Below are 14,232 nucleotides of genomic sequence, written 5' to 3'. Positions count from 1 at the left end.
AGGGTGGTTGTCTTTATTTGATCAGGATTGGTGTTACGGGTGGTGGTCTTCATCAGATCAGAGTCTATGTTTTCTGCAGGTCTTCATTGGATCAGAATTGATGTTATGGATGGTGTTCTTAGATCAGAATATGTGTTTTCTAGCGGTCTTTGTCAAATCAGAATTGGTGTTACGGGTGGTGGTCTTTATCGGATCAGAATTGGTGTTATGGGTGGTGGCTTTCAACAGATCAGGATTGGTTTTATGGGTGGTGCTCTTCTTTGGATCAGAATTGGTGTTATGATTGGTGGTCTTCATAAGATCAGAGTTGGAGTTCTCTGGAGGTCTACATCAGGTCAAAATGGGTGTTACGGGAGGTGGTCTTCATCGGATCAGAATTGGTATTAAGGGTGGTGGTCTTCATTTGATCAGAATTGGTGTTACGGGTGGTGGTCTTCATCAGATCAGAGTCTGTGTTTTCTGCAGGTCTTCATTGGATCAGAATTGGTGTTACGGGTGGTGGTCTTCATCAGATCAGAGTCTATGTTTTCTGCAGGTCTTCATTGGATCAGAATTGATGTTACGGGTGGTGGTCTTCATCAGATCAGAGTCTGTGTTTTCTGCAGGTCTTCATTGGATCAGAATTGGTGTTACGGGTGGTGGTCTTCATCAGATCAGAGTCTATGTTTTCTGCAGGACTTCATTGGATCAGAATTGATGTTATGGGTGGTGTTCTTAGATCAGAATATGTGTTCTCTGGAGGTCTTTATCAGATCAGAATTGGTGATATGGGAATCTGGGTTCTCTGTAACAGGCAGGCCTTGTATATAAGCAGAAATCAGCAGAATAGAGGGAGATGCAGAGAACAGCACTGACTCGGGATGTCATGGTAGGGAGTTGGAGAAGGGCAGCTCACCACATCTTCAACACATTGTATAAACTTCATAAGGCAGCACAGGCTTTAGGGAGCCCACTTTATCATTCCACCCAAGTGTACGGTAATCTGGAATTTCGTCTCCTGTCAGAGCGACCATCTGATCACCTGTATAAAACTCTCCAGCATACAGGATCCAGGCCCCACTTACAGATTTATGTGATGAAACCATGTTGTCAAATCTATAGGATTTAAGGGAATCTGTAGGTCTTTCCAGGTTGATAGATTCTCCCCCATAGTGGATGTGCTCATACAGAGTAATCTTGTGGTTATACAGACCACCCTTCACACGTCTCACAGAGCTGATGATCTTCTCATATTCTGGGATTGAGTTGTAGTTGCCTTCTTTGAAGCATCTGAACTTCCCTCTATAATCGGCTCCACTGAAGACAAACCATGGTTCTCCGGTGATTTTGAGAGATTCGGCTTTCTTCAGGAATCCAACAGATGCCAGGTCAGCAATGTCTTGCTTTATAGACACAGAGGATCCCTTGAAATCCGGGAACTCAAACAGCTCAAGAGTGTTCATCTTCCAGTTCTATGTTGAAGATCAGATGATGGGAACTGAATTCTCTGGAGGTCGGTGTAAGTTTAATCCTTGGCTGCTGGAGATTGGGGAATTTATACAAAAAACTTGGTGGTGAACCCAGGTGCACTTGTGAAAAAAACTTGTAAGAGTTGTGAAACAACTCACAACTCTTACACAAATATTTTGCAATCAGTCATTCACTTTTTTATCATTTTACAGTTCCATAGAAAAACTGTGCAATGGTCAAATGACGGGAACCTGAAATCTATGGAGGTGGGTGTACGTTTACTCCATGACTGCTGGGAAATGTATACATAAGCCTCAGTGCTGAACCCAGGTGAACTTCTTATTATTATTTCTATAGAATGTCTGTTATGGTAATTTGCAACTCTTACACAAATATTTTGTACAGTTGAGGAATATGGAAAGATTGATCTGGACCTGTAGGGTTATCCTGCCGGTATTGTTATCTTAGGGCAGGGGTAGGCAACCTTTTCGGTATATGTGACCATAGACAGACTTGGGTAGGTTAAGTAAAACTGGAGCACTCAGAATCTGGTGCAGCTGTTCATAGTAACCAATCAGCTTCTATCTTCAGCTTGTTCAAATAAGCGTTGCCAATAAAACCTGGAAAGTGATTGGTTTCTATGCGGAGCTGCACCAGATTCTGCACTCTCCAGTTTTAGTAAATTGACCCCCAATGTTCTACTGATCAGACCACATATAGCCACTAAAAAGATATATTTTTTCCAAAATATGTCAGGATATCATCAGTGTCGGAAATGTCAAATTTGCGCACTGAATAAGAACAGGCAGAGAAAAACAGAATCTTTTATTTCCACAAGTACATCTAGGGAACATAAAATTGAACCGTTCATTACATGTAGTTCCACAGGAGTTGTATATCTTTTACAATGCCCCTGTGGGTTTCAATATATAGGTAGGACTAAGCGCACTATGCAGGTACGCTTAGGGGAACACTTAACCAATATACGAAATGGATTTAGATTTCATTCTGTGTCAAAACACTATGCTATCCATCATAATCGTAACCCGGCTAATACACTGTTCTTGGGAATAAACAAGTACAGTGCTCACTGGAGGGGAAGCTCTCTGGTGAGGGAATTTTTCAAGTTGGAGATGACTTGGATACATAGGGTACGTTGCTATACCCCGTATGGCCTTAATGTGGAGGTAGATGTCAATGCTTTTATCGATAATAGCTAGATGGTATGTGATGAGATGAAATATTGTGAACCCACTGTGAGTTTCTGTAAGACCAGGTACGGTTAACTGACTAAAGGGGTAGGGTAACTGGTTCCTTCCACATCCTAGTCTCCATTTTTTCATTTCTTTTTATCTGTTAATTTTATACAATTTTTGTATTGCACAATTTTGGGGGGTATGGAGTGCCCCATTATCATCAAAACAAATAAACATTTTTTTTTTTTTTTTGGTGCTATTTGTGTGGTAAGTCCGGGTGGAGATTCTCATAAGCAGCCCAATTAGAAAATAAGATCAAAAATTATTTTTTTCATTACATTATGTGAGATTTTTTGGAAATATATACATATCATGTGAGATCTTTGGAGATATGTATAATATTGGCTGGTAGTCCTATAGATACAAATAACAATATATATAAAAAAAAAATCTTTTTACATTTTTCTTTTAAAAAAATTTTTTTTATATTTTTTATATTCTTTATATAATATATACATTTCTTTTTTATATATATATATATATATATATATATATATATATATATATATATATATATATATATATATATATATATATATATATATATATATATATATGTATATATATATATATATATGTATATAATTTTTTTTTTTTTCTTCATTTCATTTTTTATCTAGCTTTCCCCCTTTTTTTAATACTAACTGATACTGGATATGTAGACTGCCAAGTTATTACATATGCATAGTAACTTGTTCAGCATGAAGGAATATTTGCCCAGATCTAACATGGGCTTTTTAGATTCAATATGGCCTTTTTGGATAGGCAGTGAAGGATTCCCGGAAGAGATCCTTCACACTGTAGTTGTTTACAGGCTGTGGGAGCGACATAACATCCGCCCACGCAATGGGGAAGTTTGCCCTTATCCAACATGGCCATCAGAAGCTCAGAGTGGGGCGGAACTAATTGTATGTAGTACTATTTATGGCGGTGAGTCAGTACGCCGCCCGTGCCACCTGGAAGACGTTATCTTTGACGAAACGGCGTAGGGAGGAGCGGCGTGCTGACGTCACCGCGATCTATGCTGAACCCGGAAGCGACGGGCAGCGTTGTATGAAGCCGGCCGGCAAATCTTTTTATTGAAAAAACGAATCCTTTTTATATTTGATGTAAGTGCAGCTCTTTTTATTTTATGAAAATTGTTGACTATATCACACTATGGCGATTCCTCTTGTTTATGCATGTGCTGGGCAATGAGCGGTGTGGCCGTAGGAACATACCATCCACTTTAACAGAGCGCTTAAAGAGATACATCCTCCATGCAGTACATGTTCAGAGGGATTGATTTAATAGTGGCGATATCTGATCTCTGAGATGGGATCAGTATAGCTGGTAAGCGTCAGTATTGTTGGTGGTGGAAAGCCTTTCCCTGCAACTTTGATGACACTTCTTTCCATTGGTGCGGTGTGATATAAACATGGTTGAGATGATAAGCAGAATTACTGTTGACCGGGAAATCCTTACTACCGATTTGCATCGGATTTATTTCATACATTTTACATCCGATTCGTATCAGAGTCATTTCTCCTTACATCCGATTCGTATCAGAGTCATTTCTCCTTACATCCGATTCGTATCAGATACATTTCATACTTTCTACCATTGCCATTCCTTGTGTCCCCCATGCCGCGTGTTTTAGTTCCCGCAGCGGAACTTACAATCATTTGTACCCGGTTCTTCTCTCATTTATTTACCAAACCAAAGTTATTTTCTGTGCGTCATGCAAGACACCGCACCACAATCTTCGGATGTGTTGCACGCCCGCTCCGGTCCAATGTGAACCCAGTCCCTTGGTCACTGGTAGGATTCGTAACCGTGTTTTGTCATGTCAAAATTCGTGGCCACTCGCGGTGTCACCCATACCATGTGTTCAGTTCCCGCAGTGGAACCTATGAATCATTCGTACGCACGTCTCGCGTTCTACATTGCCTTGCAAAAGTATTCACCCCCTTGGCATTTTTCATGCTTTGTTGCCTCACAACCTGGAATTAACATGGATTGCTTGAGGATTTGCATCATTTAATTTACAGAACACGACCACAACTTTGAAGGTGTGTGTTTTGTTTGTCGAGGTGGTGTGTTTTTTTATTTTTATTTTTTATTGTGAAGCAAACAACAAATAGGACAAAATAACAGAAAAAGTAAATGTGCATAAGTATTCACCCCCCTCAATACTTTGTAGAGACACCTTTTGCGGCTATCACAGCTCCAAGTAACTTTGGATAAGGCCGCGTACACACGAGAGGACTGTCCGTCCAACTTAGTCCGCTGAAACGTGTTTCAGCGGACAGTCCGCTCGTGTGTGGGCTTCAGCGGACTTTTTCAGCGGACAGTCTGACGGATTAAGTCTTTCGGAATTTCCGTAATATTGTCCGTCCAACTTGGGTTTCAGCGGACAGTCCGCTCGTGAGTAGGCAAGTTGGACGGACTAAGTTGGGCGCATGCTCAGAAAGGATTTACACGGCGGAAGGTTGCATTGCTGTGTATTGGACGTCGTATTTCTAGTCCCATCGTACGTGCTGTACACGTCATCGCGCAAGCTTTCAGCGGACTGTCTGTTCATCGTGTGTGGTCAAGTCCGTTCATTCAAAAGTAGGACGGACTGTCTGTCAGATTGTCGGACAGACTTAGTTGGACGGACAATCCTCTCGTGTGTACGCGGCCTTAGTCTCTATGAGTCTTGCCACATCTTACCACTGGGATTTGTGCCCCATTCCTCCTCCTTGCAAAAACTGCTCCAGCTCCTTCAAGTTGGATGGTTTGCGCTTGTGAACAGCAATCTTTAAGGAGGAAGTAAACCCTGATGGATTTTACTTCCTCTTTGTTTCCCTGCAAAGGTAAAGCATAATGGGCTACTATGGATCACATAGGAGCCCATTATGTGTCACTTACCTGACACAGGAGCCAGCGATGTCACCGCTGTCCCCTCTTCCATGGAGCATCCATCTTCTTTCTGGGTATCGTGGCTCTGGTGCTGTAATTGGCCGGAGCCCGATGATATCACTCCCGTGCATGTGCATGGGAGCTACCACTAATGGCATATTGCCGTTAGCAGCGGCATGCTCAGTGCGCCTGCGCGCCGCTGTCTATGGTGCAAGCGCTGTAGACAGCAGTGCCTGTCTTTTTGCAAATATATCCTAAACTGTGTAGGTTTAGGAGATATTTCTTGGACCTACAGGTAAGCCTTAATCTATTCTTACCTGTAGGTCAAAGTGGTCTGTAAGGGTTTACAACCACTTACGACTGACCACAGATTTTCTATTAGGTTGAGGTCTGAGCTTTGACTAGGTCATTCCAACACATTTACACGTTTCCCCTTAAACCACTCAAGTGTTGCTTTAGCAGTGTGTTTGGGGTCATTGTCCTGCTGGAAGGTGAACCTCCGTCCTAGGTTTTGCCCAAGAATATTTCTGTATATAGCACCATCCATCTTTCCCTCAACTCTGACCAGTTTCCCAGTCCCGACTGCTGAAAAACACCCTCACAGCATGATGCCACCACCACCATGTTTCACAGTGGGGATGGTGTACTTTGGATGATGTGATGTGTTGGGTTTGCGCCAGACATAGCGTTTTCTTTGATGGCCAAAAAGTAAAATTTTAGTCTGATTAGACCAGAGCAGGGTTGGTGCAAGCATTTTTGACACCCTAGGCAAAACCTCATTTTGCCACCCCCCCTCTTGGCTCCACCCCATTTGCCCTGCCCATGTACACCCCACATTTTTAATGACCCATCACAAATCATCAAATACAGTCTCACCATGCTGTGCCCATCAATACTGTCCCCAAGCCCGGAGAGCCACCGCCAGGCACCACGCTGCCTGTATCCCATGATAATTTACCCTGCGGCCAGAAGAGTGTTCTTTTCTGGGGGTGTGTGGGGGCTGCTGGACCTGGACACCTTTAGAATGCTTCCCGCTCTGAGGGAGAGTAGAGAGCGGCCAGGGGGTGGGGGCTGGTTGTGGTGCTGTGTGGACACATGTCAGTGTCGCAGCGGAGACCCACGCATGGAGGTAGATTTGGGGGGGTGGCGCTGCTGGACACATGTCAGAGGCTCAGAGCAGCTGCCTGGTGGATTATAGATGCAAGCTCTGCTCTGTGGACAGTAGGATAACCAGCCTAGTGGTAGCACCGGCCCTGCACCAGAGCACCTTCCTCCATACATTTTGGGAGTCTCCCACATGCCTTTTCGAAAAAACTCAAAACGCGCCATTTTGTTTTTTTGTTGAAAGTAATGTCTTTCTTCTGGCCACTTTCTTCTGCCATAAAGCCCAACTCTATGGAGCGTACGGCTTATTGTCGTCCTATGTAGAGATACTCCAGTCTCTGCTGTGGAACTCTGCAGCTCCTCCAGGGTTACCTTAGGTCTCTGTGCTCCTCTCTGATTAATGCCTTCCTTGGCCGCTCCATGAGTTTTGGTGTGCAGCCGTCTCTTGGCAGGTTTGCTGTTGAGCCATGTTCTTTCCATTTGGTTATGATAGATTTGATGGGGCTCCTAGGGATCATCAAGGATTTGGATATTTTTTTTTTTAACCCAACCCTGACTTGTACTTCTCAACAACATTGTCCCTTACTTGTTTGGAGAGTTCCTTGGTCTTCATGGCAGTGTTTGGTTAGTGGTGCCTCTTGCTTAGGTGTTGCTGCCTCTGGGGCCTTTCAAAAAAGGTGTGTCTATGTAATGACAGGTCACGTGACACTTAGATTGCACACAGGTGGACGTCATTTAACTAATTATGTGATTTCTGAAGGTAATTGGTTGCACCAGAGCTTTTTAACAAAGGGGGTGAATACATACGCACATGATAATTATCAGCTTTTTATTTCTGAAATATAGATTTATGTACAGTATCTAAAAAAAGTAAGTACACGAACGCAGTGACGTTTCAACGTACTGACGACACTTCAAAAGAGGACGTTCAATTACTCCGGTGCCACCCTTTGGTCAACTTCTGTATTGTCTGATCTTTTGCATTGGTTCTGAGCATGCGTGTTTGTACTTTGTATAAAAGTTCGAAGGTTTCCTGTACACACGATCGGACTTTGCTCCATCGAACTTATGTTGTCAAAAAGTTTGTCATTCGCACAGCCAACAAAAGTCAGAAGAAAACCAAAATAGTTTGTCCGATGGAGTGTACACACGGGCGGATGTTGCCTTAAAACCGCTAATTTGCATGTGTTGTCAAAAAGTCCAATCGTGTGTACGGGCCTTTACAGTGTAAATTTGTTGTCTCCTCAAAATCACTTCACTTAGTATACCCCTAAGTGAAAATGTCCAAATTGGGCCTAATTAGCCATTTTCTTTCCCCATTATCATGTGACTCATTATTGTTACAAAGTCTCAGGTGTGAATGGGGAGCAGGTGTGTTAAATTTGGTGTTATCGCTCTCACTCTCTCATACTGGCCACTGGAAGTACAACATGGCACCTCATGGCAAAGAACTCTCTGAGGATCTGAAAAAAATTATTGTAGTTCTACATGAAGATAGCCTAGGCTATAAAAAGATTGCCAAGACCCTTAAACTGAGCTGCAGCACGGTGGCCAAGATCACACAGCGATATAACAGGACAGGTTCCACTCAGAACAGGCCTCGTCATGGTCCAGTGCACATACTCAGCGTCATATCCAGAGGTTATCTTTGGGAAATAGACTTACGAGTGCTGCCAGCATTGCTGCAGAGGTTGAAGGGGTGGGGGGTCAGCCTGTCAGTGCTCAGACCATACGCCCCACACTGTATCAAATTGGTCTGCATGGCTGTTGCCCCAAAAGGAATCCTCTTCTAAAGATGATGCACAAGCAAGCCCGCAAACAGTTTTCTAAAGACAAGCAGACTAAGGAGATGGATTACTGGAACCATGTCCTGTGGTCTGATGAGACCAAGATAAACGTATTTGGTGTCAGATGGTGACAAGCGTGTGTGGGGGCAACCAGGTGAGGAGGACAAAGACAAGTGTGTCTTGTCTACAGTCAAGCATGGTGGTGGGAGTGTCATGGACTGGGGCTGCATGAGTGCTGCCGGCCAGGGCTCAAGTCCTGCGGGAACGCATGGGAACGGAGTTCCTGTACTTTTTCCACAACAGGAACTCAGTTCCCATTAGCAGCCGTGTCCTGCAAGACTTTGAAGTATGTGAGCTGTGTGGCAGGTGCTACACCAGCAGCTGCCGACACAGCTCGCAATAGTAAGTGCCGCACACCTGACCATTCAGGCATTGCCATGACAGCTTCCGCTTCGATCTACCTGTCAATCACAGCTAGCTGACGGTTAGATCAGGTCTAGGTCTAGCTGACGGGTAGATCAGGTCTAGGTCTAGCTGACGGGTAGATCAGCTATTCTGCTCACAGGACATGCAGGGAGAGAGGTGAGCTGATCGAAGAACATCAGTTTGGGGTGGTAAGCTGGGCACAATACCTGGCAAAGTTTAATGCCAGGAGGAAAGTTTATGTGGAAATATGTGAAGGGTTGGAATAGCAGTGAGTGTGTGTTGGAGCCCCTGCAGAGTTTGCAGCCCCGCCCCCCCAAGCTAACATACATCTCCTAAGCAGGAACATATCACTATCTCCCCAAGCATTCTGTCCAGATAACGTGCACTTCATTTATGACCTTTCCGTTTAACCCTGTGTTATCCAAACTCTGTTCAATGAAAAGTGTAAACTCACCACATAAACACTCTATATACAAAATAACATCCCCAATAAAGATCAGAACATGATGTTCACATTCGCATGGAAGCACAATGAATGAATGCTGATTATTCAGAGAATTACCGGATTTATGTTTATTGAGGATTGTTTTTTTTATGTACTAACAGTTAAGCTTCATACACACAATACGAAAATTGGATGAAAAATACCACTTTTGAAGCGTTCGTGCATATGAACGTACCATTTTATTTTTTTGGTGGGGAAGGGGATCTTGAGTGGGAGTTCCCACACTTTTTTCCCCAGATCATTGAGGGAACCATGAATGCCAACATGTACTGTGACATACTGAAGCAGAGCATGATCCCCTCCCTTCAGAGACTGGACCGCAGGGCAGTATTCCAACATGATAACCACCCCAAACACAACTTCAAGAAGACCACTGCCTTGTTAAAGAAGTTTAAGGTAAAGGTGATGGACTGGCCAAGCATGTCTCCAGACCTAAACCCTACTGATCATCTGTGGGGCATCCTCAAATGGAAGGTGGAGGAGCGCAAGGTCTCTAACATCCACCAGCTTCGTGATGTCGTCATGGAGGAGTGGAAGAGGACTCCAGTGGCAACCTGTGAAGCTCTGATGACCTCCATGCTCAAGAGGGTTAAGGCAGTGCTGGAAAATAATGGTGGTCACACAAAATATTGACACTTTGGGCCCAATTTGGAGATTTTCACTTAGGGGTGTACTGACTTTTATTGGCAGCGGTTTAGACATTAATGGCTGTGTGTTGAGTTATTTTGAGGGGACAGAAAATTTACACTGTTATACAAGCTGTACACTCACTACTTTACATTGTAGACAAGTGTCATTTCTTCAGTGTTGTCACATGAAAAGATAGAGCAAAAAAGGAAAAATGGCCCATGGGACTTTAAATGAGTAGATCACTGAGGTCAAAACGATTAAGTAGAGTAAATTTAATTAGAATTTATTATAGTTCCAAAGACTTAATCATAAAAGAGCGTAAAATTATAATCAGTCATAATACATCTTGATACAGTTTAAGAAATACATTCATATACAAAGACATCTTTTGCACTCGACGCGTTTCGCGAGCTCTGCTCGCTTCCTCAAGAGTAGATGCATGCATGATTATCTAAAAAATAGTAGAAATCAGTAGGTATAAGATACAGTATTTGCTAGAGGTTGGAGAAGAAGCATGTGACCTCAAAAGAGGTACCCCATACTTACATTATGGTTGGTTAATCCAAAAAAGCTGATCCCAAATGGAGACCGTGAAAACCGATCTGTCCGGGAGCAGAAGAGGCGTAACCCACACACCCCAATCGGAGACCAAGCAGGGGGCCGACCACGGCAAAAAGAAAGTTGAACACTGCATGTGTTTGTATTCTGAATTGTCCCAGCAGCCTTACATGACAACTATAATAAAGGTATATATGTAAATAAATTGGTAAGTAGTATAATAAGTAATAACCTATAAACAAAGGTAGAGTATTGTTGTCGTGTAGTAAAGTCAATGAGGATGTAAACGGGGACATAGACAGAGGAGAAAAGAAAAGTGAAAGTGGTAGTATAGGGACCAATCAGAGGGCCAACCAAAGCAATAAGAAGGGTTAAAACCAGCATGTGTTTGTATTCTGAATTGTCCATATGGCCACTCATATCATGACATCATGATATCATATATATATCTAAATTATTTTGAGGGGACAGGAAATTTACACTGTTATACAAGCTGTACACTCACTACTTTACATTGTAGACAAGTGTCATTTCTTCAGTGTTGTCACATGAAAAGATAGAAGAAAAGATTTACAGAAATGTGAGGGCTTCTTTTTATCTCACTTTTGTCAGCTACTGTATATAATTTTCTAATTTTACTTCTCCAACTTAGACTATTGCGTTCTGATCCATCACATATAATTCAGATAAAAAATAAAAATAAACATTTAACTAAAGGCTGTAATGTAACAAAATAGGTAAAAAGCCAAGGGGGGGGGGGGGGGGTTGAATACTTTTGAAAGGCTCTGTATACAGAGTATATCAAAAAATTATTTTTCCCCATTAATATGTGAAAAAGATACATTGACTCAAAATAACTTTTTTTTTTTTTTTCTCTTGAAGCGAGGTGTGCATCAACTGATGAAAAGAATGAAGGAACAACCATAAAATACTGAAGAAAGGGGACCTCCAAATCCCTCCGAATAAAACATAGAACCAAATATTTTTTATTTCAATATTTTTTTTTTTTAACTTTTCCAACATCTCTATATAATGAAAAAGGGGAAATAAATGTCACAATCCAGAGATTACACAAAATGAAACACAATGAGTGTTGAACCTCTACGGGTCGAATAGCTGGGTGTGTGAGTTCAGGAAGAGTTCAGAGTGGACACATTTGTGGTCATCGCACATGGAGATCTTCATTCTAAGTCATTGTCTATAGAGGAGTATAGACGTACTTCCTCCTAAATCATACATTGCGAAAGATTTATGGAGAAAAGTAAAATCATACATCTCATGTCTTTAAAACGGGACATCCAAAAAGAATGGCATGGGGGTCCCCTAAAATTCCACCCAGACCCTTATCCAGACATGTCGGATGGTTAGCAAGGAAAAGGAGGATAGTAAGCAAGCGCGTCCCCCCCCCCCCCTTCCTGCACACCGCAGACAGAAAAGCCCCTCCCTCCTTACAAGGCACCGTATACCAATGTTAGGGGCCAAGGGTCTTTGCTCCACATCTGGCCCCCCAAAAATGGATGTGTACAAATAAGTTGCGCTTATACCATGAATAATCCTGTGTGGACAAATGAAAAAAAAAAAAAAAACACAGAAAAAATGCACTATTCAAAAACAAACTAAATAAAAATTCTGAGTGTAAAGATCTATATGAAAGTTTTTATGAAAAACTCAATCAATTCATCAATCAATAATATCAATAATAATAGTAAAAGTGGCAATTGAGTTTGTTAATGAAAAAAAGAAAAAAAAACAGCAATCCAAAAAATGTATGCATAGTGATAAAGTGCAAAATCCTTCTTCCACCTTCACCAACTAAGAAAAAAAAAGGAGGAGGAGACAATAAGAAGGGGAGGAAGATCCTCAGGTCAAAGGACACAAAGACAGTCCCACTCGATGAGTGGGGACTCTTACCGGAGCCGGTGGACCCCCTAAAGAGCAAGGTCTTTGTGGAAGCAGATTTAGCCCTCTGCAGGGTCTAAAAGACGAATCTCCTTCTTCTTAGGGCACTCTGGATGTAGAAAAAATCCCTCCACGATATCCTGATTAGGAATAGAAGGTCCGGTCTGTGGAGTGCACTGTGACAAAAGTCACCAATGCAAAGGAACAAAACACGCTCCCATAGTGTAGTAATATTAAAAAATGAATAGCTTTTATTGCTAAAAAAGCACACACAGCCACATAGGACATAAAAAATAGCCGGCAAGCTTAAAACAAACAAACAACACCCGTAAATCTGGGGTCACATGGGGCGTAATGGCGTCAGCGCGTACCACCGCCCTACGTGTTTTGTTATATGTGACATCTTCCTGGGGCCAAAATGGATGTGGGGGTGTGTGGGGCAAGTTTACAAAAGGCTCTGGAAGCCTCAATTATGACTAGGTGGACTTGGATATCCGTCCTCCTCCAGGGGACAGAGTAAAGGGAAATATTCATACCCCGTACCCATTCCCACAAAGAGTGACATGTGTGTAAATGCAAACACATTACAAACTTTTTTTTTATATTACAGGAACAATACCAATAAAAATGTCACTCATCCCCCAATGTAAATCCATTATCAACCATGGTAGAGGGATACAAAGTAACATTGTTTATAAAAATTGATCAGACGAAAGATAGAGAGATAGAGAGATGCAGAGTAGCATTATTTATAAACATCGATCAGACGGGAGACAGAGAGATACAATGTTTATAAACAATGTTACTCTGTATCTCTCTATCTCCTGTCTGATCAATGTTTATAAATAATGTTACTTTGTATCTCTCTATCTCCTGTCTGATCAATGTTCATAAATAGGTATGAGCTTGATGTTTGGGTCGAACATAAGATAAGTGGACATTGGGTGTTCACCCATTCACCGAAAAATGAACATTATGGGGCACTTGTGGCAAATTTGAGTGCCGCGGAACGCCCCATAATGCACTGCGAGGTCGCAGTGCATTGCTGTATGATGATTGGTCAAAGCATGCACCTGACCTGCATGCTTTGGCCAATCCCAGTGCCCTCTGCTAAGAGAGCCACCAAGGAAAGGCAGGCGCTCACAGGCCACTAAAAGAGGGCAAGCAGGCTCTGTGTCTACAGTCAACAGTGCTGGTCGTGGACATGGTGCATCCTCTGCAGGTGGCCGTGGGGCATGCTTGTCCTATTTTTTTTTTGCTGCTGCTGGCCGTGTTATTGAGGCAGAAAATGCAGAAGAGTTGGTGGAGTGGATAAAAAAGCTGTCCTCATCCTCCTCATCCTCTGTCACCCAGGCTCAGAGTAGTTTGCCTTCCAATGCAGCTGCCAAAGCGGCCTATTCCACCAGCTCCTTGTCCACAGTCACTCCATAACCCCACCATCATGCACGGAGGAGTCATCCGAACTATTCGACCATGCTGCTGGAGGATTGAAGGTGCGGATGTTGGTTCCCAGGTTGAGGAAGGGAGTAAGGTGAGCCTAGAGAGAGGGGGTGCACAAGAAGGACAAGAAACTGGCAGTCATGTTCCCCCAGCTGCAGCATACTGCCAAGTTTGCTCCAGTGATGAGGAGGGAGGGGATGATGAGGTCACTGACTCTACTTGGGTGCCTGATAGAAGAGAGGAGGAGGAGGAAAAGGAGGAGGCGGCACAACTCCAAAGTGGCAGGATGTCCTCT

The 14,232-nt window shown here is 42.8% G+C and overlaps 1 protein-coding gene across 1 annotated transcript; it reads right to left on the bottom strand.

The window, feature by feature from the left end:
• Positions 1-902: 902 nt before the first annotated feature.
• On the bottom strand, positions 903-1,442 carry LOC143956844 (epidermal differentiation-specific protein-like). Its single transcript, XM_077467017.1, has one exon. It carries the CDS (start codon positions 1,440-1,442, stop codon positions 903-905), a length of 540 nt encoding a protein of 179 aa, XP_077323143.1.
• Positions 1,443-14,232: the final 12,790 nt, after the last annotated feature.

Source organism: Lithobates pipiens, unplaced genomic scaffold (assembly GCF_037356315.1).
Source record: "Lithobates pipiens isolate NorthernLeopardFrog02 unplaced genomic scaffold, aLitPip1_a1.2 Scaffold_44, whole genome shotgun sequence".
In the NCBI taxonomy this organism is placed as follows: Eukaryota; Metazoa; Chordata; class Amphibia; order Anura; family Ranidae; genus Lithobates; species Lithobates pipiens.
This window is presented reverse-complemented; position numbering and strand designations above follow the sequence as displayed.